This window comes from Lycorma delicatula, chromosome 6, assembly GCF_047948215.1.
Source record: "Lycorma delicatula isolate Av1 chromosome 6, ASM4794821v1, whole genome shotgun sequence".
In the NCBI taxonomy this organism is placed as follows: Eukaryota; Metazoa; Arthropoda; class Insecta; order Hemiptera; family Fulgoridae; genus Lycorma; species Lycorma delicatula.
In genome coordinates, this window is record NC_134460.1 from 162,082,365 (window position 1) to 162,107,615 (window position 25,251).

Consider the following 25,251-nt stretch of genomic DNA (forward strand, 5'->3'; position numbering starts at 1 on the left):
TATACATATATATTATTATCATGTGCTGCTTACATGAGACAGTGACATTTAAAGTAAAGTTGCCAAGAAAGGAATGATTGTTTAAGGAAAAAATGTTAAGAAATGGCAAGAATATTTCCACAGAGACCTCTCAACAATGAGAATGTAGACTCTTCACAAACGAGAACATACAACAGTCAATTCTTATGGAATGAAAATCTAGAGAATCATGCTCATTGTGTCAGTTTAATGCACAAACATTTGTCAAACAAAATGCAAAAGTAATGTTCTCACCGCCTTGGCTTGACATAAGAGGAAGGAGAGTTACTGCATGCTGTACTCATAAAATTTTATGACAAGACTATTGGTCTCAGAATGAAAGATGTTGCATAACTATTTCACCAGTTTGAACATTCCAAGCAACAAGGGGATACAGAGTAGCAAAAAGTTGTTACAAGCAACAAGGGAATGTCGAGTGCAGAATGCTACCTCTAATAAGCTGGGCTGTAATTGTTTACAAACTGCAGAGTACAACTCTTCACAGAGCAGTGATAGACATCAGCAAGAAAAACTTTCAAAGGAGCAGATTTATGTTGCTCTTAATTCTTCAGAGGGCATCGCCTTGTCTGATTTGGATCTAAATAAATTATTAAATAGACAGACCACATCATGGAAAAGACATGACAGAAATGATGAGGTTGCATAATCTATTCAATTTATAGGTTTCTTTATTGCAAGTAGACATTTGGGCAAGGTTTGCGAGTCCCTGGTTAAAAAAAGTGTATATAATAACTTGACAATATTATTGCAAAATTATAATATTTAACTGGCATCATTCAGGTGATGTCAGTTGAGAGTTTGTTGTAGGACTATTTAATACTGAAAAATTAGAATTTATTACTGCATAATATAAATATTTATATTATAATTTCGTAATTACAGATAATATATAAATACAGGTTAAATATTTATATGGAGTTTAGATCAAGTAGTCAAGGGAAAAAATGGAATTATTGTTTAAGAAAGAAAAATATAAAAAGAAATGTTATGAATATTTCCACAGAGACTAAACAACGATAATATAGGCTGTTATTAATATCCTAGTAACACAGGGAAAGAGCAACACAGTGCTGGTGCAAACGGTCAGCGGCTAACGGTGTCGAACCGTTCGGTTCTTTTTTTTCCTTACATTATAATCAGATTTGGTTAAAATTTATATGGGACAATTCCGAAAGTATACTCTTTCAATTAAAAAAATATATCAAAATCGGTTTACTGACGTCGGAAATATTGTGTAACATACATTTAAAAAATCGGTTTTGTTTGGTATTTTTCCTAAGAATATCATCAGATATGGTTAAAATTTATGTGGGCCATTTCGAAAGTATACTCTTTCAATTAAAAAAATATATAAAAATCGGTTTATTAACGTCGGAAATATTGCATAACGTATATAAAAGTCCAATTGATAACCTCCTCCTCCTTTTTTTGAAGCCTAAAAATATGCAAAAGGTTAATGATTAATGCAAAACACAAAAAAAAATTTAACTCATTAAAGTAAACTACATTTATTTAATTAATAAACAAATCATTCTTATTACGAAATTAATAAAAGAAAACCATATTTTGAATGAGTATGTTTTTTTTAGTCCAGAACTGAATAGTATTTTTTGAATTACACAATTTTTTTTTAATAAACTTTTTCAGGTAAATTCAAAATTTTATTATAACAAAATTCTAAAAATAATTTTTTGTTTAATTTACAACACAAAATCTTTTATTTTCAGTACCAATTTCAGTTTGTTTTTATAAAAAAATCTCTAGAGATTCAGTTTAAATTACTTATTCAGATTAATTTTTATGCCTAATCATTAATTATTACACTAAATTCATTAAAAATTGTTAATATTTTTAAAATATATATATATATATTATAGATTTACATTTTAAACAATCATTTAACTATTTTTTAAGCATAATGTTATTATGATGACTTATATTACATTTTTGTCCATCACAGTCACAATTAGAAATATAAAATTTGCAACAAACTGAACTAGATTTTATAATAAAATATTTTGAAGTTATTTATTAAAAACATTTTTTGCTGATGCAAAAGTTAAGAAATTGTTTTGAGGACTTATAACCTTTAAATGCACTTTTCAAGCATTTTTATTTGGCAAAAATTCATGTAATGTTCCGGTATTGCAGAGGAGCAAATATACTATTTTAAGACAAATACCATCCCAGTGGTGTAATTTTTGAAAATTCAAGAAAGGTTAATAAAATATTATATTCAACATATTACTTTTACTAATATGCTTCATCAATTTGTTTACTTCAGTCATTTTTATTTAAAAAAATCAACTAAACTTGACAAACAACTAATCACTTAGGCATATTTCTGACTGCAGAAAATTATTTTTTTCTTTAATTATTAATAAGTGTGAATCACTTAAGCTATACAGTTGGGAGGTGCTTTAAACCCCTTATAATCTGGAATAATTTAATCACTTATTAAAGTTGATAACATCAGCAATGTTTTTTTAATTTTGAACATGTATGAAAATGTATTAAAATAAATTATTACATTCAACAATTATGTACAAAGGAAAACGAAAAATGCATACTAAAAAACTAAATGACAGTTAATATATAATTTAACAGTAACCATAATTTTATACACTTCAAAATTCCATTTACATATCCCACGCACAAGCCAACAAAATACATTTCATTATATCACACAAATTTATATAACAGAATGGGGGTTATACAACTTATAGGTCATTGTAAAGTATATTTTAACCTACAAACAATGTTTCCAAAACATTAGAACACAAACATGATAGAGACTACTCCAGTTATTTTTGTTAGGTAACAATATAAATTAAAAAAAAAATACTATCAATAATTAATTGTAAATTCGCAAAACTACCATTCAACAAATTAGAAAGTATTCAGCTACATGAAAAATACAGTAATGAGATTTAACTTTTATTGCTGTATTCATATAACAATAAGGTGAAAAAAATAAAAATAACACTTTGTAAGATTTAAAATTAAAAAAATGTATGAAACAATAACAGGCATCTCGTATAACAAATTAAATTGCATGAAAACACCACACAGACGAAACCAGAAATGAATAGGTTAGAATTTCGTACAAAATATAAATTTATGGTAAAATATATAACTCAATACAAAAATACCACTTCATAAACAAAAAAGCAATAACAGCTCATCACAAAAAATCATTGTAAACAGACAGGTCCGCCAAATTGATTTATTTTCTAATAATTTATGTAACCCTCCACTATATTAACATAAGGAACTGATGAATCTAAAATAAAAAATACATTTAAGAAAAAATTACCACAATTTCCTTACACGCAACAGGACAATTACAACCTTACAGACAATAGCAATATAATACCATGATGAACAATTACGTTTAACAAAAACAATACAAGGCTTAAATGCGGAATCGAAACACTACCCTACTTAGGCGACTTCATTAAGTTTATACGGATACTTACTCGGATCGTCTCGTAGGACCTCTTCTTAAGTAACTAGTCATACCTATAAAATCAAATCTTGAACGCTGCTGCACTGTAATTTTTCTACTAAATTATCTAAAACGTTTAAATTTACATGCGAACAAAACACACAGCAACATTTTGACAAGTTACGAGAACGAGACAACAGATAACACCATTGAGCGTACTACTAGTTTTGTTAACTGTTCCAGAACTGCCACTACAGCATTTAGAAATCTACATTACAGTCTGTTATGATGATATAAGTGATACTCCGCTAAGTATTCACTGCAGATAATTTATTTAATAATGTTTTCATTATTACAAATATTTATATCACAGGTATAAATAAAAAGTGTTAGTACGTATTTTCACGTCAACCGAGTATTATAATAACCAAATATTGTTTTATAGTTCAGTTATCAAAGTATACGTGATTAATTCATTTCAGTTACACAGGGCCAAATTTACCTTATGACTGTATTTTTTATTTGAATATGATAGCAATTCAGTGTTGTCATATTGAGTATATACTACTATAACTATAGTTCTCTTGTAATTAATAAATGTAAATAATTAGTGTTTTATTCAGATTTAGAAAGTTAACTTTCAGAGCGGTGATATATCAACACTTCAATGCAATTTGTGTCGATTTATCATTTTATCGATAGTACTCACATCTGCGTAGTAGTATAACGTTATTTGCAATTTCGTACGTGTTTGGCTGCGGTTGTTTGTCACGTTAGGGGTTTTAATTTCTGTTAATAATGATTACGAAAGTTTTTGTTTTAGTTATTACATTATCAGGCTTAGCATTTACATTTGTGACCATAGTTCAGTTGATGTTGTTTCTATCAAGTTTTTCCGATAAAAGAGAAGTTAACAATTCCAGTATTTACTCGGGTAAGACACCGGGTGGTTAACCCTTACATTTAGTAATAATTACTATTACTAGCTTTTGTCATTGTATACATGTCATGTATATTTTTATATCTCGATATTAAAGTTCTCTGTTTCATTACAACACATCAACATTGAATGCGTTTTATGATTAAATAACAACTATTCCTACTTAAAGTTGCAGCATTAATGTAGTGTTTTTTTTTTTTAGATGTTGCAGGGGATGAAGCTTCTACAGCAGTTTTGTCATCAATTGTAGATATAAGCCTTTTAATTTGTTTTATAATTCAGCATTCATTTTCTTCAGCACCACTTAGTAAGTTATTGGTGTATTCTAATATACGGTACATGCAACGCATTTTATATAACATTCTAACAGCTGCTGTTCTTCAGGTATGATACCAGATTTAATGAATATTTTCTTCTAGAGTATAACTTTATTCATTTTAGCAATTAAAAGCTAAATCCAATTTACAGAATTATTGGTTTCTTTTATAATGATTATGAAATTCATATTAGTAGATAACCACTGATTTGAAGTATTTATACACAGAATGTTTCATTATTAGTATAATAAACTTTCTGAATATGTTTGAAAGCATAAACATCAAAACAAATCTAAACATAGATTTGCAAGCATTTCATTAGCGAGTGTCAGCTGGCGAAAGATTTCACCCTGATTTGAGTACCTTCAATAAAATTAAGCTAGATTGTAATTTTTGGGACCCAAATTAAGGGGTAAATTTAGTGGTTTTATACAAAGTTTGACCTTAAGAATTTTTAGTAGTTTCAAGAAATCTGAGGTAAAAGACAAAATATTAGGGTGAAAAAACACTATTTTATTTTTCATAGAATAACTTTGCTAATGGATAATAAAGTTTCAAACAGAACTTGTAGAAAATTTGATCTTGAGTAAAATGGTATAAATACTAACGTAAGAATTTTAAAGTTTATTACAAACAAAATGTGGCAGATTTTAACTAGGTATTAAGCGAAACAACATTTTCAATATTACAAAACAGAAGAATTATATATTTTAGAAAAATATTGAACAGAAGAAATAAAATAATTTGCTGAAAATGTCCTCTGCCACAGTGGATACAGGACTCTGATGAGCAATGTTTTTGGTGGCTTCCTGTAATTCAACAGAGTTTTTTTTTTTATTAGTCATATTGCACTGACAATTCTGTTAACTGGCTTTTCTTGTATTACACTTTAGTTCATACAAGGTATGAAAAATGTTAAGATAGGGCTTGTAATTTCAAAATGTACTTACAGGAGGCTATTGAGATGGATCTCCTTCAAAGTAATCCCCTTCAGACTAAACACACTCCAACAGTGTTTCCATTTTTGGAAGCATTCCTGGAAATTTTCTTTCTTAAGACTGTTAAAGACCTTCTTTGTATTTGCCAGGATATCTTCAATTGAGTTAAATTGTTTCCCTTTCAGCAAAATTTCAGTTTAGGAAACAGGTAGAAAATGTCAGTAAGGGCTAAATCAGGGAAATAGGGGGGCAGTTGCAGAAGCACAGGAATTTGTCCAAAAATTCTACTATCAAGAATGTACAATGAATTGGTGCTTTGGCGTGATAGAGTGAAGGTGTTTTCTTCTGCACATTTTTGTGCAAACGCTGAAGGACACTTATAATATTCCTGTTTTGCCTTCTAGGGTCAAATTTGTGATGCACAAATTGAAGAAGACCACCAACACGGTCTTTACATTCAACCAATTTGTAGCGCTTATTTTGGTCGTGGTGAACTTTGACCCTTCGATTGTGGTGATTGTAACTTTGTTTCTGGGTCATACCATAAACCCATGATTCGTTTCCTTTAACAAATCTGGGTCAGTTTAATCATTTCTTGGGATACTTGAAGTCAGTATTGTTTCTGCTGGTCTGACAACAATTTCGGAATGAATTTCATGGACACTCGATGCATGTTCAAATCTTCAGTTAAAATTGACTGAACTGCATAGAAACTTAAATTAAACTCATCAGCCATCTCCTTAATTGTAAACCTACAGTCAGAGAACAGTAAATCATGAACTGCCACAATTTCATTGGTTTTTGAAGTGGAAGGCCAGCCGGATCGGGAGTTATCTTTGACTGATTCATAATCATCTTTGAATCTGTTGAACTAGGTAAAAACATTTGATAAACTATGACATTTATCCCCGAAAGCTGTTTTTAAGAGTTCATAAGTCTCTGAAGCTGATTTCCCAATTTTCAACAAAATTTGACACAAACTGTTCCGTTTTTTTCACCCATTTTGCGAATTTAATAATCCACCAAGGAATGAAAATATGTGTTCACTCACTCACTACTGAACAAAGATCACAATGATCTTTTCAGCACAATTGAGGACAAAACAAGCTTCCGTTTCGAAAACCATGGACTATCCTACCTCCTATTGACTAGTGGCGGCACCGGTCTTAAAACTTACCATTTACAACTTATATATGATAATGATTTCAAGTGATCCCCGCAGGTTGTAATCCAGAGGTATCAAGTCTGATGACCTAGGAGGCCAATTGATATCCAATCCACTTGTTTAAAAAAACCCTTATTCCAGTGTTGTCTAACTGCTAGAAAAAAGTGTGGCTCCATTGCATTGGAAAATATCTGCCTTCATTATCAGAGGAACATCATCAATAGATCTCGGAAAATTTTTAAAACGGGTTTTGCTCAGTCTATAACAAAAATTAAAGCCCTAAAGGTAAAAGGAAATCCAAGCAGAGCCACTCCAGGAAAATTAAATAAATAAAAATTGAGCATTAAAAGTAGATTCTGAACAGAAATTTGCCAAGTTGAATCCACACCACCTCTGCGGCCACTAGCTCCAAAGTTATTATAGTATGAGACATTATGGTAAATTAGCATAATATTGCTGCTCTATATTAATGTCATATATCCACTTTCATTTATTTGTTAAAAGAACAAAAAAATATTGAAATGTGACCATAAATGAAATATTCCCATTACCTAATTCACATTTTTTCATCTTAACTTTTATGAATAAATAGAATGTCACTATAAATAATGGGAATGTTTTAATAATAATAATATAATATAATTTATTTGTTAATGTAATAAAATATATATATATATATATATATAATATAATGAAAGTGTTATAAAAATTGTACCCATTAAGTTAAGCTTATCTAGATTAAACAATTTCACAATAAAATCTTACTTAAAATAGTAGTATTCTTATTGTAATAGTATTTTGATATATGAAGCATGGTTCAAAAATAAGGGCTGATGAGTTATAAATAGCAATTGGCAACACTGATTGGTTCACGCATTTGCAGTAGCTTGGGCTACTGCACAAGTGGTCTGTTGGGCATGTAACCATCAGTTTATTGTTGTTTACTGTTGTGAGACAGTCTGTTAAAGTAAGTGCAGTAATAACAAATCCTACCATTTGTGAAATTTGATCTGTGATTAGATTTCTAAATGCAAGAGGACATAATACTGTTGAAATTCACTGTCAATCGTGTGAAACATATGGGTCTACTGCAGTGAGTGAAGAAAAACTGAGGCAATGGTGTCATAAGTTTAAGGAAGGCCTTCAGATGTTCACAATGAACAGAGAACTGGCAGGCCTAGACTCTGAACTTATGATCTTGTTGAACATGTGATTGCTAAAGTGAGAGAAAATTGTTGCTTTACGATTAGCAATTTTTCTCTAGAAATTCCAGAATTTTCAAAGACAACATTGTTTGGAACTATAACTGACACTCTGTTATAAATTGTGTGCACATTGGGTACCAAAAAAGTGGACAAGTACACACAAAGATCACAGAATGACATCTGCACATGGTTTTTTTAACTGCTTTAACCACAAGGGAGACAAACTTTTTCCCCATATCGTCATTGATGATGAAACTTGGATTTTGTATGTCAGTATGAGTTGTAGTACATTTCTCTATCCCAAACCAAATGTTTAATAGTTTGGTAGAAGTTTCCTCTTTCTGTACAGCTGGACATAATTTTCTATCCTCCCATCTGCTGTTAGACTAGAACCCAATTATTTAAATATGTTAGTGAGATTCAGTAGTGTTCCCTCCATAATAATAGCCCTTTCCACTTCTTTTTTCCTTACCACTAACTGAAACTCACTTTTCTGTTTGCTAATTTTTAACCCATTTTGTCCCACGCATTTCTGCATTTCTTTCTCATCGGTTCCCATATAATCTGCAAAAATCATTGTATCATCCTCATCCTAATTCTGTTTAACTCTTCTCGTGATTATTTCCACTACTATCTTATACAGTAAGAGAGACAACATAATTTTTATTATCTATTTTTCACATCAAACCAGTGAATAGTTTCCCTATCATGGTTCTCTACATTTGTGTGTCTAGTACATTTCTTACATCCAGTTTATATATTCTTCTTTCATACTTATTTCTCCCATACGGATTCTCTTGATTGAATCATTTGCCTTTTTAGTATCAATAAACATCAAAATTAGTTTGTTAGTGTATTCTCACATCCATTTATACAATTGTTTTGCAGATAAAGTTGACTGTATACCTTTACAGCCTTAAACTGCATTGATCCTTTAACAAATTTAAACAAGCTTAACAGAGCAGTTGTTAATATGTTGATGTGTTCAAATAACTTATTAGTTGGATAGTACTGCTTGGTAATCTCACAACCAAGTTGAGAGTTTCACCTTCATCATCCATTAAATTTGGCATTGAATACAGTAATCTTTTTATTTTTTTCTCTTCAGATAGGCCTTCAAGGACCATGCCAATATCATTCCATGTAGTTTCTTTTTCTTCCAGAAGTTCTTGATTCTTTTGGAATGTTTAGCTCTTTTTTTCAGTCCATTTTCTGTTGAGTTTTTCTTTTCGCCTACAGGAACCTTAATTCAAAAATTTTCTTTCTGTATTCTTTTCAATTTAGACAGTCATTTTCTGTGATGTTGATTTGTTTTAGCTCTTTTTTCTTCTGTTTAACATATTCACCTTGATATGTATAATTCCAGAGTTTATTGAAAATCTGTTTGTTTAACCTTGATTGGTTCATTCAGATCATGTGTCTGTAGAATTTTAGTCATCGTTTTCTTATTGCTACTTCCAGGCTACAATTTTATCATATATCTCTTTATTTGCTCTCAGTCTGTGGCCTTCGTGGAGCATAAATCCTTAAAATTCTTCTTCCTAGCTTGAGTAGATTTTCTATTCCAGATGTGTTTGTAGTTCCCGTGAAGTACAAGATTACTGGTCTTATAATTGTGCTATAATACCTTAATTTTGCATTTGTAGAAAGGTTCCTTTTACTGTAAGTATTTTTTGTGTAAAAGTTTAGTTCTAATTTCTGTTTCTTGGTCTCTATCACTATTTTATCTCATGTTTCTACTAATTATTTCTCAAGATATTTAAAATGGTCCATGATTTTAATTTTGCCATACTTTGTTTCTGGCACTTATCATATGCCATATTTACAGGCACTTGTCAACATTACTGTCTTTGAAAAAGAGAAATGCAAGCCAGTTTTTTAGGTACTTCTTTAAATTGGTTAAATGTTTCTTGTTCTGATTCTGCAGAGAATGCTAATTCATCAGCAAAAGCTAGACATTCAGTCTTGACTTTTTGATTCCTTGTTTCTGTTTTTGCACTTGAGTAATTATTTTCCCAGAAGGTTTTCATGACTTTATCTAAAATCAAGATGAAAAGCATTGGTAAAAGACTGTCTTCTTGTCATATTCCTGTTTTTATTTGGAATGGTTCGATGACTTCACTTAGAAACTTGACTTGAGATAGTGTTAAGTGAGTTTAATTAAGTATATGGTTCTTTTGGTCAGTTTTGCATTCTTTTAATGTGTCAAATATGGTTTCTCTAGCTACTGAATCATAAGGCTTTTGAAAATCAGTGAATGAAATAAAAGATGCCTTTTGTGGTAATATTTTAGTATCATTTTTAGACTGAGGATTTCTTCTATACAATTTGTATTTCTTCTGAATCCACCTTGATATTTGCCAACCTTTGGTCGACCTGTGGTTGAAGTCTGTTAAGAAGTATTTTGGAAAATATTTTACATGTAACAGGTAACATTGAGATTTCTCTATATTTTGACATCAGTTTTTGAGTCTTTTTTTATGCAATGGATCAGTTAATGCGACAAGCAAATCATGTGGCATTTTTTCTTTTGTCTAAATTTTCTGAAAGAGTTGTTTCTGTTTTGAATTTCTTGACTGCAAGCTTCTATAATTTTGCAATTATACCATGCTCACCTGATGCTTTGTTGTTTTTGAGAAAGCTGATCACATTTTTAATTACTTCCTTGTCCAGTGGATTAGAGCCAGGATCCTGTGTTGTGAAGCTTAAGTTCAGTTATTCTTTGGATTTTTGACAGTTTAATCATTTTTTATAATATTCAGCCAGGATCTCACAATTCTCCTTATTGTTCAAGGCTATACCATTTTCTTTTTTAAAGTTAAAACTTTGAGCTGAATATTTGTTGACTTTATTCTTAAATGACCTGTAAAATAGTCTTTTGTCATTTTTCTTGGTTTTCTCCCATTTCCATTATTTCTTCTTTTATGCATTATCTCCTAATTTTACGAAATGTTTGGTGTGCTATATTTTTTTTTTATTTTTGGACTTTTTTTATATTTTCTTGAGTTTAGTTTGCTTTCATTTTTTCCAGGCAAAAACTTTTCTTTTAATTGCATTTTCACATTCTTCATTCTACCAGGCATTTTTTTTTGTGAACGTTTAATGTTGCAATTTCTTGGGCAGTTTTAATTAAATTTTGAGTGACATCATTCCAATTTTTAGGTGGGTTTAGTTTATTTTGAAATTCTATTTTCTTACCATTTAAAAGAGGTTCTCTGTTAATTTCTGGGATTTTAACATTAGTGTTATTTTTCTTTTTATAAGCGATGGCAATCTGAGGTTACTTTTATGGCTTTTCTGACCTTGACATTTTGAATCTCTTGCTGACAGTTTCAAAAGATGGCTATATGATGAAGTTGAGATTCACCAAGCATTGAATTTGGGGAACCCAAGTTTTTTTTTTGTTTGGCATGACTTTAAAATATGTTGACATGAGTTTAGGCTAGTTCACAGATTTTGACTAGTCTTTCATCAGTTTGTTTGTTCTCTTGTGAGCTGGGTATTTACCAATTATGTTAATGCAATTTTTCAAATTGCTTAGAACGTTAAGATCTCTTAGCAAAATTTTCACGTGATTTAATGGGATTTTGAGGATTTCTTCTTCCAATTGGTCTCAAAATTTTTTGACTTTTTCTGGATTTGTTTTATTATAATTATTTATAGTAGTATGTTCGTTAATTAATGTGTATTTTTTATTTAATAATTTGGTGGTCAGAAAGGATAACTTGCATTTACACTTTGAAGTCAGTGACCGAGTCTAAAACTTTTGCTGATGACAAAAGCTGTTCCAATATGTGGATCCATTTTTCATTACTCTTTTGCCGACTTTTCCATTAAAAATTCTGAAACTGTCAGATTCAAGTGTATTCATCTAAGAATCTGATTTGTTGAAGTGTATATATAGCGAGATATTTAATCTGTGTAGTTTTGTGATTAATCATTTAAGTTTTCAGGCTTGAATTACAGATTTAATATTATATGTTCCAAAAAAAATACTTTCTTTTATTTTTATAATTGGTAATCTGTAGTACTGTGACTAACCTTTTAGCTTGATATTGTCAGACACCCTAGAATCTGATCACCTAATTTTGTTTTCAGGGTAACTCATAATAGCCGTAATTCATGATGTTAGTGTTTTTGATGATTAGACAGAGTTCAATGTAGATTGTTAAACTAAGATACCAAGATTATTGTACAATGTAAAATTGATGTACAACTAAGATTGTTCATCCTAGAGGGTTTTATTTTAGTTCTCTTAATTCTACCCTTTCTCAGATTATGATATCTTATCGCACCATCATGAAGGTGCTCACCTGTAAGACATTAAAATAAGACTAAAGTAAAATGGAAAAGAAAAGGTGTTCTTAAAGATGTTGAAATAGAAGCAGCCATATTATTTTTTTTTTCACTAACCATGCTTTTTTTATAAAATTTCATCATTTAATTTTTATTTACTAACGATCATATTATAATTAAAATTTTACTATTACTTTAATTTTTTAATTTTTTTTACAGATCTTAATGATATATTGGCGTCCCATACCATATTATGTTTTGTGGAGTATTACATTAGAACAAAGCCCTATGTTTAAACTTATGTTTCAATTGTTGCATTCATTATCTTGGCTGTCATTATATATTATGTGCATATCACTGGATATTACAGAACTTTTGGGAATAAAATGGGTTAGTATATTAGTTTTTTTAAATTATTTTGCTGTTAATATAGTTCTATTAAATATGCTGAACACATGTGTGAAATAAGGGTTGATGTGATTAAAATATACTGATTACTGATCAGTAATACCTGATTAAGAAAAGTTATTACCGATTCAGATCATTAATTTCTTAAAAGTAGGTGAATAAAGAATTAGTTTTACTTAAGAGAAAATACCGGTAGTCATAAGTATTTATGTATAGTGTTCTTAAAGTATGACTTTTACTTAATATTAAGAAACTGCTAATGATACATATCCTGATGAAACATAATGATACGTATGATGATGTATTTCTATTTATTTGAATATGATTCATGTACTTCTATAATGATGCCATTTGATCGTGCATTAACTCAATCACCTCATTTATATCAGTAATCAATACACTATTCACTACTGTTAAACGTGTCAAGTGAAGAAGAGATGTAATTTTCACTGGTTTCGGATAATACCAATGTCGCTAGGGCAATGTTAGTAAACGTATTGAGAAATCATATTGTTGTTTTAAATAAGTTTTTGGCGACTAAATTTATTTAAGCTAAAGAAAAAGCATGGACAAACATTTTTAAAGAATTTGATCAGTCTACAGGAAAGAAAATGTCACTGGGAAGAATAAAGAAAATGCTTAACAAAATGAAGCATGAAATTAAAGAGAAAACAGGCAACAAAAGCCATAAAATTACTAAATTTTGTATACATCATTCATCAGTTTTCCAAAATTGTGTAAAATAGTGCAAGTAAGAAAAACTTTCAAAACTTTTTTCCAGTTTTACTCAGACCAAGTTTTTCAAACAATGGGAACCGCTGCTTCACTTACCAGAAAAATCTCTCAGTTATTACTCTTTCTTTGCTTAATTGAATGATTTTTTTTCGTTACTTTCAGGATTTCTAAATGGCATAAGCAGCCATAGTGGAATAGCGTACCCGCTATTTCCCAGAAGACAATCGGCTTATTTCGTCATTACCTCTAGTGTTTTATCGCTTTTCCATATATGACTATCGTGGATGCTGCCTGGCTATCGAGCATTAACACTGGTTACCTTCTCGTGTGCATCACAAGTTACCTGCACATTAATACTCACATAACCCTAGGAATTGATAGATATAATAGTCACCAAACTGTGTCGGTTGATTTCAATGTGGATGCAATGTACAACACATATCACACATGGCATTTGAAACCTCGAACTCCATGTAAATTTGGCTTAATTAATCTCCTGCAAATTTTGCAGAAAGTGAATCCAGTCACTTGTTTTTGCAGTTATTTTGTCCAAAACATAAGCAGATGTTTTATTTACTGTCGTCTTGTGAACACTTAACTCCTCCCCCACTCTGGTCTGAAAGTCTGGATCTGTGAAATATCAAAAAATATTTCCATTTTCTGTTTTGATGACAAAGCTCCTGCCCTTTCTCATTTACTTCCAGTAAGGTCACATAAACAGATTCTTCTTCAAAACTCTTTGTACTGATTAGGAGTGATATACTGGCTGATTTTGTAATTTTTTCCATTACAAACATTCATAAATGCAGTCATTGGTTTTAAGGTTGATCTGAAGGTACCTTGAAAATCTGTCTGTAATTTCCTATAAGAATAAGTATTACATGACTGTTATTTACATACTTTTAAGAAATTACTTCGCAGGTCAGTATTTGTTTGTAGTTATCAGCAATTACTTATAAGAAAAGGAAATACTAGATATCATAAAAATATTGTAATTTCTAATTCTTTATTCACCCATTCATAAGAAATTTCTTAAAAACAGTTAAGAAAAGTAATTACAGATTTTTATTCACATCACCCAAGATATTCACTCTTATAGAAGTCTGCAGTTTAGTTCATATAAGGCTATAACTGTTTTTCTGTGTATTAGTGATTGTTAAGATTATTTTCATAGCTATGTTGAGTTACTCTTGTAAAACATTCAAGTAGGCTGCAATTTAGCTATTTGACCAGTTCATTTTTTAATGTCTTTTTAAGTTTTACAATTTTGTAAAACAGCCTTTAAAGTCGTCAGTTTTTTGTTCTTTTATTTTTTTTTTTGTTTAATATTATAATTAACTAACAATACATATTTTTTCTATCATTGTATACTGTTTTTACACGTGTATTGAATTCACTGACTCTTTCCATCTCATCCTTAATAAAAACTATATGATTCTAGAATTATTGATTAAATTATGTTTGTTAAACCATCTTAATTCGGTGTGCAAAAATACTTTTGTGTTGTATTTCATCTCCTTTTTCTGTGACTTTCCTCATTATGAGGGAAAAAAATCATTGCTAATCATCAGTTACTGCCTGTGATGCATGTTAGCTAGTATCAAAAAAATAATTAATCTGAGTCCTTTAACACACAAATTAGGATTAATTAACAAATACATTTAGAAACTTGATTTTTAAACATCTATCTTCTCAATCGCTATTTATCTTAATATATTTAATCTTACTGATAAAAATGTTAATCTTATTAGCTAATTTAATTAACTTAATATGGCAAAGCATAATCAAATTAAATTCTCAGTTAGCCCTCCATTTTACTTTTGTTCTTATAAAGTTTCTTTATTTAAACATAAAACGAAATAGTCTTCAAGGAAAATCATCATAAAATAAATAACACCATCTTAAAATTCAGAAAAATTACAATAAAATTTTGATTGTTAGTTTTTCTAAATAAAAAAAAAAATGTGGATTTTACTATCCCAAATTAGAAGTTTTTATCTTAGATCGGAGTGCTGTTGATTTATTCCTATGTAGATGATTTAATGAAAGTACACTATTATAGTATTTTACACAGTCCAACCCACAGGAAAAGTGACTGATTTTATATTTGCTTAACTACTAATGTGATCTGTGAACTGATGCGTGAATTAACTAGCGTAGTATTCCAACTATCCTCCATTTTAAATCAACTACGTTGGCATCACAAACTGCTTGTAATAACCAAAACTTTTAACAGTACGTTTTGAACTTTGGTCGTGAAAGGAGCAATGGAGCAACGCACAAACATTAAGTTTTGTTTTAAAAGTGCCACAGAACACTTTTACCCAATTTAAAATGATACAAACTTTACTTTTAAAATGATACAAATCGTTTATAATAGTGAAACAGTGAGCATAAAAATGTTTTTAAGTGGTATGCAAGGTTTTATGATAGTAGAGAGAGGATCGAAGATGATCCACGTCCAGGAGATCATCGACAGTTCGAGTAGAAGAAAATGTTCAAAAAGTGGCTGAAATTCATCGAAATGATCGTTGTGCATCTACAAGGTTAATTGAAGAGATCACTGGAATTCCTAAAACAACTGTGCCCCACTCATTCACTGACTATCAAAAAGATTGCAGAGTGGAACACTGCAGAAACATGAAAAGGTAGGTCGCTATGGACCCAGACTTCATGTCTTGCGTCATAACAGGTGATGAAACATGATGTTTTAAGTATTTCGAGTGTTTTCGACCCTATTTTGAATAAAATTCATGAACTAAAAATAAACAACGTCTTGTATTTTATTTCACATAAGTCACCTTTTCTGTGGGTCAGAATGAGTGTGTTTCTTACTTCAGATGTAAACTTTTGTGGTAATAATATATTAATATACAATGTGAAATACTGACATATTCTGCAAAAAATTATGTTGTGTTTGTTTATGTCTAGTATTTTTTTAATGAATTATCAAAAAATTTCATAACTTTCCTTCATTATATAAATTGTGGTTAATAATCTGACTTCTGATGTCTTTGCTCTCAACAGGCAGCTGCATAGAAGGAAAATTAATTGTACTGTTAAAGTATAAATATTAAATAGTGTAAAAAAATAATTCTACTCTTTATACAAAATTATGTTTAAGCTAAATTATTTTTGTTCTGCAGTTATAAACAAAATTGAATGGCATTAATCTGAAAAAATTTCACTCAAGTTATTTTTGACGAAGCGAGTGACTGAGTTTAAAAATAACAAAAAAGAAAAAAAAGGATTTTTGCCTCTATCCGTTTATATGAGGGTTTGATTAAGACCAAACATCATCAGAAAGTTTCTTAGTTTCCTAAATGGTATTAAATTATGTGATGAAATTTACTACCATTTGAGGAAATCTTTGAGGTACGGGACCCATAAAGTCCATATCTTCCATCAGACCCTTTACTGGTTATAACCAAAATCATATGGTCAATGTCCTATGGTCATTGCTTTGTCAAATCATGTATTTTCAGGTTATTTGATGTAGAGATCAAATTAAAAGCTTTCTTAAAATGCTGCAAAAGGAATTTTTATGTAGAAAATTTAATTTTTGAATAAATCGCAAAAATAGAATGTTAAAATTAGATTTTTCAAATGACATTGAGAGAGGTGGTGTTTCATACCTCACTCGGTTCTCAGTTTTTGTTACTCAATAATCAAATAAAGATTGAATAAAAGAAAATCTTATCATAAGCTCTAAGAAACCTTGATTTTTTTAAAATGCTTTCTTTTGCAGATATTAGCAGGAAATTAAATTTTCTCTCCTCCCATTCATAACTGTTGGCCTTGCTATGGATTCATCGATTCCAGAGAGGAATTATAAATGAATATCTGTCAGTTTTAATTGCCCCTGTACCTCTTTTCCTTAATGTTAAAAAACTGGTGCAGATTTTACTGGAATAATACACCATGCTCTCCAAATATCCCACTGGTAAAAGTCGAACAGATTTAAATCTGACAAGTAAAGGAAAGCAAGGCTTTTGAATCACCATTTTATCATCTTAAAGGGTATTGAAAAAGAATAATTATGACAAAAATCTTTAGGCAATAATAGATTAACAATAAACACAAAAAATAAATTAATAAAAGCTCCTGTCTTGAAACGATCAATTTTTTTGAGAGACCAGTACTTGCAGTGTATTGTAGGGCTACACAAAAAAACAAGCTACAAAAAAAATTAAATGGCCACCATTTTGCTTAGGTATGTTGTAGTGTGAAATTTTTTCCATCAAAATCTTTTATTTTTCAATGCCTTTTAATCCTAACCTTTCTATTTTCGATTTTGAGTTCACATGGGGGCTTCAGATTTAATCGTCTCTACAGAAAAATAGATAGCTTTTTAAATTTAGCGCATTTACTGAATTTCATTTTTCTATGTTTAACAGTTTCCACATATCATTAACATCTGTATAATAAGCATAATAGAGTTAATTATTATCAAGTCATTTATTAAACACTTAGCAATCAACTTTTTAAATTTTAAATATATAAACTCAATGAAGGTAATGTTTTCATTTTGTCATTTAAAAAGTAGTTGATTTTAAACAATTTTCATTGCAGGCTGCTGTGGACGTGAACATAGCAGATTAAAATTTTGTCAGGAATTTTTTAACCTTATTATTTGTTGCTGTGTCAGTAGTTTATATAATTAATATACAGAAGTTTAATGAATTTAGCAGTTATTCATAATGACTGCTAAATGATATTTTCATTTTAGTTAACATAGGTATAAATATATTTAAAGATAGAAATAAAGTTTATTTACATAAATAAGTGTTTTAATCTTATTAATTTTAAATCTAGTTTTTTGTGGTTAAATTTGGATTACAGATACTATATACAGGGCCAATCAGTAAAATAGTAACATTCTGTCTTTATAAAATTACATTCTGATCTTTCAGGTATATTATAATTTAATAAGTGGAAATGAGTTTTCTGAGCCATTGACATCACAGTCACAACAATCATTTTCCAGATATAAATCCAGATATAAATCTCAACAAATGTTACACCTACAAAATTCAATGAAGCATCCTGGTTTTCTTTGTCTATTGGTTATACTTTGGGTTTATCCAGTTATGAGGTAATTACAGTTTTTTAATCTTTTTTATTAGATTAAAACTATGTATATGAACCTTTGCATCATTAAACTTGACTCGAAATCAATCCACTCACTAGCCAAGAAAATTATTTTTCTCAAAAAATAATGTCAGTTAAAATTAGGGATTTAGAAACTTATTTCATCAGCCTTAATACATTAATTTTAGTTACCAGAGTTGTTTGTAAAGTTCTTGTCCTGACATAGAGATGGTGCAAGTATGACCAAATGACTCTGATAATTGTCAATCGTGATCCTTTACATGATGTGTAGCAAAGTTTTAGATGCATGTGTTTAGTTGCTTTTTTATTGTGGTGATTGAGTAAAGTTAACAAGTTTTGACATTTTTTGAAAAATGGATAAAAATTGAGGTTTAACCCCAAAACATACAAAAATAATTATATACACTTTAAAGGAATTTTCTCCTTCATTTTTGATGGTAAAAAAGTGGGCTGTTAAATTTAAATGTGATTTTACATCCATTCAAAATAATGAACGCTCAGTACAGATAAAAACCAATCGAAAACTAAAAAAATAGTCACAGAAATCCACAATGCTGTACTAAATGAAAACCAAATGAAGGTAAGATACTTAAGCTTGCCAACATTGCATATATCTTAATAGATGGTGTTTGTACATTTTACTGTACACTTTGGGTATACAGAAGCTTTCTGCTCAATGGGTGCTGTGGTTGTTGACAGTTCTCAAGGATGTTTAGATAATTTAAACACGATTCTGCTGAGTTTCTTCAATGGTTTGTAACAGTAGATGAAACATGGATTCATCATTACATGCCAGTGACCAAGCAGTGGGTGGGAGGAGGTGAAAATGTGCTGAAGAAAACAAGCAATGTCTAGGAAAAGTCACAGTTACAAATTTTTGAGATTCTTATGGTGCAATGCTTTTCTTTAGTTTAGATTCATGGGCAATAGAATAGAACAGAACCCTTGTGTTTTGCATACCACTCTCTCCACCAGATGAAGAATATAAACCCCATACATACCAACATTATATGTTGATATACCAGCAGTATAATGGACTATCAAGGCTAATTTAATTTATTGAACTCAAAATCAATGTATATGTTATTCATCTTTATTTAGTTTGAACTGAAGGCAGCTTGTCATTACAGCTCTGGTTTGCCAGATCAGAATGTTTTGTTAATCAGAAATCAATAAAAGAATTGTCAGTAGACTGTATTGAGAACCTGATAGTGTTTAAATATAACTGATCTAATGATCTCAAATGTTGATCTTCTGCATGGGAAGGCAAGTGCTCACCTTCTGCACTACATTCATGTACAGGGTTGGTCAGCTAGAGTAGCCACAGAGGAACAATTGAACTAGACAAGCCTACAGCCTCTGCTTGATAACACCCTCAAGTAGACACCCATCCTACCTGCAGTCATTCAGGAGATTAGCATGATTTTTACCCAGAGGTGGGAGCAGCATATTATTGAAAAATTATTTTATTCTGACAGTCAAATATATGGGATAACAAAAATTGTTTTTCTTGAAGAAATTAAGTCTAATGAGAACAGACTTAGGTTTCCTGGAAGAATACCTAACTGATCCCCAAAATTATGCGGCATGTGGAAATATCAAAATAAATTTAACTCTTCAGATAGTTTCTCATAGTTAATACAATTATCTATTGAAGTAATAATTTCAGCGTAAGTATTACTTTTTTCATAATTACAAATGAATGAAAATTAAATTTGGTTAATTAATAACATTTTTTATTAAACGGGGTTGCGCATGAAATGATCCAACATTTGTTTTAGCAATAATTGTTATGTTAATAATTATTAATGTGTTTTATGTTGACAGAAGTGTCAGCAGTTCATGAATATTAGTTTCTTCTCTTTCCAAATGCGTTGTTTGTGTATTGTTCCAAGATGGCTGACAAAGGAAAACTGACTATCACGTAAAGACTGTGTTGTTTTTTAATGGAACGAAAAGTGTGGTGCTTACACAAAGATGGTTTTGTGCACATTTTCAAACTCCGTGGTCACCCTCATATAAAGCAATATGTAGACTTTAAGAAAAATTTAATAGTGTTGATTCAGTATTTGAGATTAAACACGAACGACTTGCCGATGTTCGTTCTCCACAGAACGTCAAAGATGTCGGAGCATTGTTGCTGAGGAGTTTTAGCAAATCAACAAGAAAAGCAGCAGCACAACTTGGGATTTCTAGACGATCTGTGCAGCGAATTAAAAGATTTGCATTTGTATACTTACAAAATAACAATATTGCCTAAATTAACCATTGACAATAAACATAAAAAAATGGCATTAGCTGAACGGACTGTGAATCAAGACGTATTGTTGAATAATGTTTGGTTTTCAGATAGGCATGTTTTCACCTAGATGAGGTCGTTAATAAACACAATGTGGGTTTTTGGGCTTCTGAAAATCCACACGTGCTTCTTGAAAAGATGCACCATGCTCCAAGAATTACAGTATGGGCTGCTATCTCAAGTCATGGGGTAATAGGGCCATTCATTTTTGATCACGTAGTAAACAGTGAACGTTATCTAAACATGCTGCTTAATAATTCTGTACCTCTGCAAAAGGGTTTCAATTAGAGAATGAGTGATTCATGCAGGGTGGAGTCAGACCACACACAGCTAATGTTTTAGACTTTCTGCATGTAAATTTTAATGCAAATGTCATTTCATACCGATTTCCTAATTATTTTGCATGTGGACAAAACTGGCCCCCAAACAGTCCTAATTTAAATCCGTGTGATACTCTTCTTTGAGGATTTTTAAAGGAAAAGAATTTTCTGTAAACATCCTTGTACAGTGATGAAACTGTGAGTGCTGATCATTGAGGCATGCCATGAGATAACCGAGGAAGTGTGTTGTAGAGTTATTAACAACATATGAGTTTGTGTTAAAGAAGTTGCTAGACGTGATGGTGGTCATATTGAACATTTAATGAGCAGAACATAATCTCTAAGTAAATAGTAAACATGTATTTTACTTTCTTGTATTGCGATTCAAATAAATATTTTTTAATCAAAACAAATGTTGGATCATTTCATCCACCACTCTATAAATTAATTTGTTTAGTCTTTTGTTTATGGCATTGATTATGTGGTGGTACTATCTATATTGATTATTATTTATTATATATCTTCATATGTAAGGAAAGGAGTTGCCCACTTCTTATTCTTTATTCCCTTTTTTAACAAAATTGTTCAGTGACAACTCCATTTGTTGTCTGTCCATAACTGTGTTTGAAATATTCTTGAACACCACTCATTCTCTTCCATATCCTCTTTCACTTTGTCAATCCATCTCCTCTAGTCTTCCTTTAGTAGACCAGTAGACCAGTTTAGTAGATCAGTTAACTAATTCTTTGTTAACTGATCTTCCATTCTCATATGTGAAACCAACTAAATAATTTATTTTTTTGTTCAGATTTCCCATTCTAGTGTCCTCATTATTAACCCACCGGGTTGGTCTAGTGGTGAACGCGTCTTCCCAAATCAGCTGATTTGGAAGCCGAGAGTTCCAGCGTTCAAGTCCTTGTAAAGCCAGTTATTTTTACACGGATTTGAATACTAGATCATGAATACCGGTGTTCTTTGGTGGTTCAATTAACCACACATCTCAGGAATGGTCGAACTGAGAATGTACAAGACTACACTTCATTTACACTCATACATATCATCCTCTGAAGTATTATCTAAACGGGTAGTTACTGGAGGCTAAACAGAAAAAGAGAGTGTCCTCATTATTACTGTACCCATTTCCAGTCTGTTCATTATCGTGACAAAAGAACCACTCTTATCATATATGTATATGTATTGAATTGTACAGTGTATTTGTCTCATTCAACTTAGATGGTACTACATTATGCATTAATAGCAATAATTTTATATATATATATATATATATAATAGGCCAGAAAAGTTCCTGAACTAAATTTCCGTAGTCAATACAAGTAGTGTCATCACTCGGACAACCAACGAACTATCCAGTACGATGTGCGACGAGTGTGTGTACAAAATTTCATCACATTTTGCCACTCCAGTCTTGAGTTATATTTAGCTATGTATATTGTGTTCATGTGACCTTGTGCGAGCTCGCAACATAGTATAGAGAAGCGCAATAAAATTTTTGTTTGACTTCAAAAATCTTTCTTTGAAACTTATTCTATGATACAGCAAGCATTTGGTGATGAAAGCCACATCTATCATCCTTGATCTACGGCTTAAAATCTTCCCTTAGATATCACAAATGTATTTATACATTTGGAAGGGATTAATCAATTGGTTCTCACATGATGCTGATACAAACAAACTTTTACATTTTAAATAAGATATATAAAACAGTTCATTGAAATGGTTAGGATATTCTTTAAATAACTTATAAATAGTAATTAACAATTAATGCTGGATTGCTTTTCTTCTTTTTAAATCTGTTGTAGGTTGGACAGACTCTTTATTGCAGTTATATGGACAGTTTATATGGCTTTGGCGTGGCATGTAGATGAAAATGATATTAACTACATTATTGAACAGAGGAGTAAAAAATTTGCATCATGATATATTATTAATTTGATCAATCTAATACGTATTCGGTAAAGTGTCAATTATCCAAATTAATTGGCTTTTAGAGTAATTTGGAAGTAAACATTTTGATATTTGAAAATGTACAATGCAAAATTATCAGAGAATATAATGCATGTTACAGAGTGCTAAAAAAATATTAAAATTACATAGACATAAAAACTATAATATGTTATAAAAATTGCAAAAAAACCAAATAAGCAAATGTACCATATAAAAAAAAAAAAGATATATAAAAAAAAAGAAAAAAACAATGGATTTTTATACTCAAGCAAGATTAAATGTGCATACTGAAAGAATAAGTTATGCGTAAAAACAAATTGTTTTTTGACAATTTTTTCTTTGCTCGTATTTCTCACATCAATTTTAACAATAAAAATTCCATATGAATGCATTTAGATTGGCTTTCTATAAGTAGTGCATTAATTTTTACAATGCATGCTCTCACTTTGTGTACAACAGGAATTTACAAAACAGTTAATAATCAATCTAATGATTGACAATTTTTACCTCCACTTTACAGATCTGTGTTTAACATTCCATATGGCAAAGTTTGGTCTGTGAAATCTCCTACAGCTTTGTGTGTGTTATAAACAACCACCGGCTAATTTTTGGATCTGTTGCCCCCTTCTGTTTGTGATTATTTTCAAGTCAGCTGCTGTACGGTTACTAGTGATCATCCAATATCATATTTACTTTCCATAGTTACAGATAAATATTGTTTTATCCTGTAAAAATCTGTGTTACTTCTTTAATTTGGTTATCTTTGATGCAATCGGGATGTGTTTCGGTTTTTTATAATTGTACTTACCGCTGCAGTGTTCACTGATTCTAGTACCCGAGCTAATTGAACAATAGTAAAAAACCAGTCGAGGAAAACAATATGCTTCAGTTACATTAAAGAAAAAGAAATTGCTCTTTTTGTATTCAAAATAGCTGATTTTGAATATTCTGTTTATTAATCATTGTTTACTGTACATTTCAAACCAGACAACTTTTGAGCTGTAATACACAATGATCATTCTTAATCATTACAAATATCATATAAGCTTGTAGTGTTCACACAGAACAAAAATTTAGTTCTAGTCACTATTTCCACCGTTAGTTAGCAGCAAACTATCAAATTAAGAATCAAGTTTCATTTTATTTATTTTATTATATTTTTTGTTCTCTATATTTATTAATTTTCCACAAATACTACCTTCTTCAGTTAAGGGTGTCGTCTCTAGATTTTTTTAAATGTATTCTTTTTTAAATAACGTAAATCTTGGTTAAGGATTACTACCACTAACACAATTCATTATCAAGTGGAAAATATTGTGAATTTTTAATCAAATTGCAACTTAAACTGCTTCAAAACTAGTGTCTTATTTTCTTATGTTGCCTGGCCTGTTTAAATTTTCCATTTCTTTCTACTCATTTCTGATTCTATGTATAGTAGTAACTGGAAACTTAATCAAATGAATAAGAATAGTCTGAGATGACCGCTGCTGTTTTTGCAACCATAAATGTCTTAATGAGAAAAATGGTATTGATGTTAATGATGGATAGATCCATTTTGTAATTAGCATGTTAGTTTAAGAAATTTAATTTTGGATTTTTTAACTGTTATGTTTAAATATGATAAATAAAAAATTGTATTTAATATATAGCTCAGTTGTTATAATTTTGTAACCTTTAATTTTTAAAGTCTTTTTGTCATGAGGACTTGCTTGGTATTTTTTTCATGAGAATTCCTTAGGCATCAGTATTAACCATGTTAACATTACTAGGATGAGTAATATCGCATGATTTACTGATATCTACAAAATAGTAATTTTCAGTAGGTTCCCTGAATACATTTAATTAATGAAGTAAAACTAAAAAATTATTTAATTCTAATTATGTAAAATTGATATAAAGAAGGAGAACCAGCTGTTTAAAAAAAAGAAATCATCTCACCTAACTTCAGAAGCAAAATTGTTTTTAAAAAATATAAGACTTGCTCCTTCCACCAGGTCTATGTATGAAAATTAATTCCAACACAGGGAATTTTTTGTTTATTTCTGTTGTGCCTGTACTGTTTTA

General features: G+C 30.3%; 2 protein-coding genes across 2 annotated transcripts in view; one reads left to right on the forward strand and one right to left on the reverse strand.

Annotated features, from left to right (window-relative positions):
* The window catches only part of LOC142326432 (uncharacterized), a 77,956-nt gene extending 74,208 nt beyond the window's left edge, over positions 1 to 3,748 (reverse strand). Inside the window, exon 1 of the mRNA XM_075368931.1 lies at positions 3,519 to 3,748. Coding sequence (XP_075225046.1) covers positions 3,519 to 3,559 — 41 coding nt within the window. The 5' untranslated portion in view covers positions 3,560 to 3,748. The remainder of the gene's footprint in view (positions 1 to 3,518) is intronic.
* Positions 3,749 to 4,201: 453 nt separating this feature from the next.
* Positions 4,202 to 24,835, forward strand: LOC142326433 (nurim homolog). Its single transcript, XM_075368932.1, has 5 exons — positions 4,202 to 4,421; positions 4,630 to 4,811; positions 12,568 to 12,738; positions 18,405 to 18,586; positions 23,043 to 24,835. The coding sequence occupies exons 1-5, from the start codon at positions 4,286 to 4,288 to the stop codon at positions 23,158 to 23,160; spliced, it is 789 nt and encodes a 262-aa protein (XP_075225047.1). The 5' UTR covers positions 4,202 to 4,285; the 3' UTR covers positions 23,161 to 24,835.
* Positions 24,836 to 25,251: the final 416 nt, after the last annotated feature.

What these genes read in the sequence shown, in the direction of transcription:
- LOC142326433 (XM_075368932.1), top strand. Translation starts at nt 4,286, where the DNA reads ATGATTACGAAAGTTTTTGTTTTAGTTATTACATTATCAGGCTTAGCA. An exon ending in AACTTTTGGGAATAAAATGG is followed by an intron (nt 12,739 to 18,404) that starts GTTAGTATATTA and finishes CTGATCTTTCAG; the next exon opens with GTATATTATAATTTAATAAG. An exon ending in TGGGTTTATCCAGTTATGAG is followed by an intron (nt 18,587 to 23,042) that starts GTAATTACAGTT and finishes AATCTGTTGTAG; the next exon opens with GTTGGACAGACTCTTTATTG.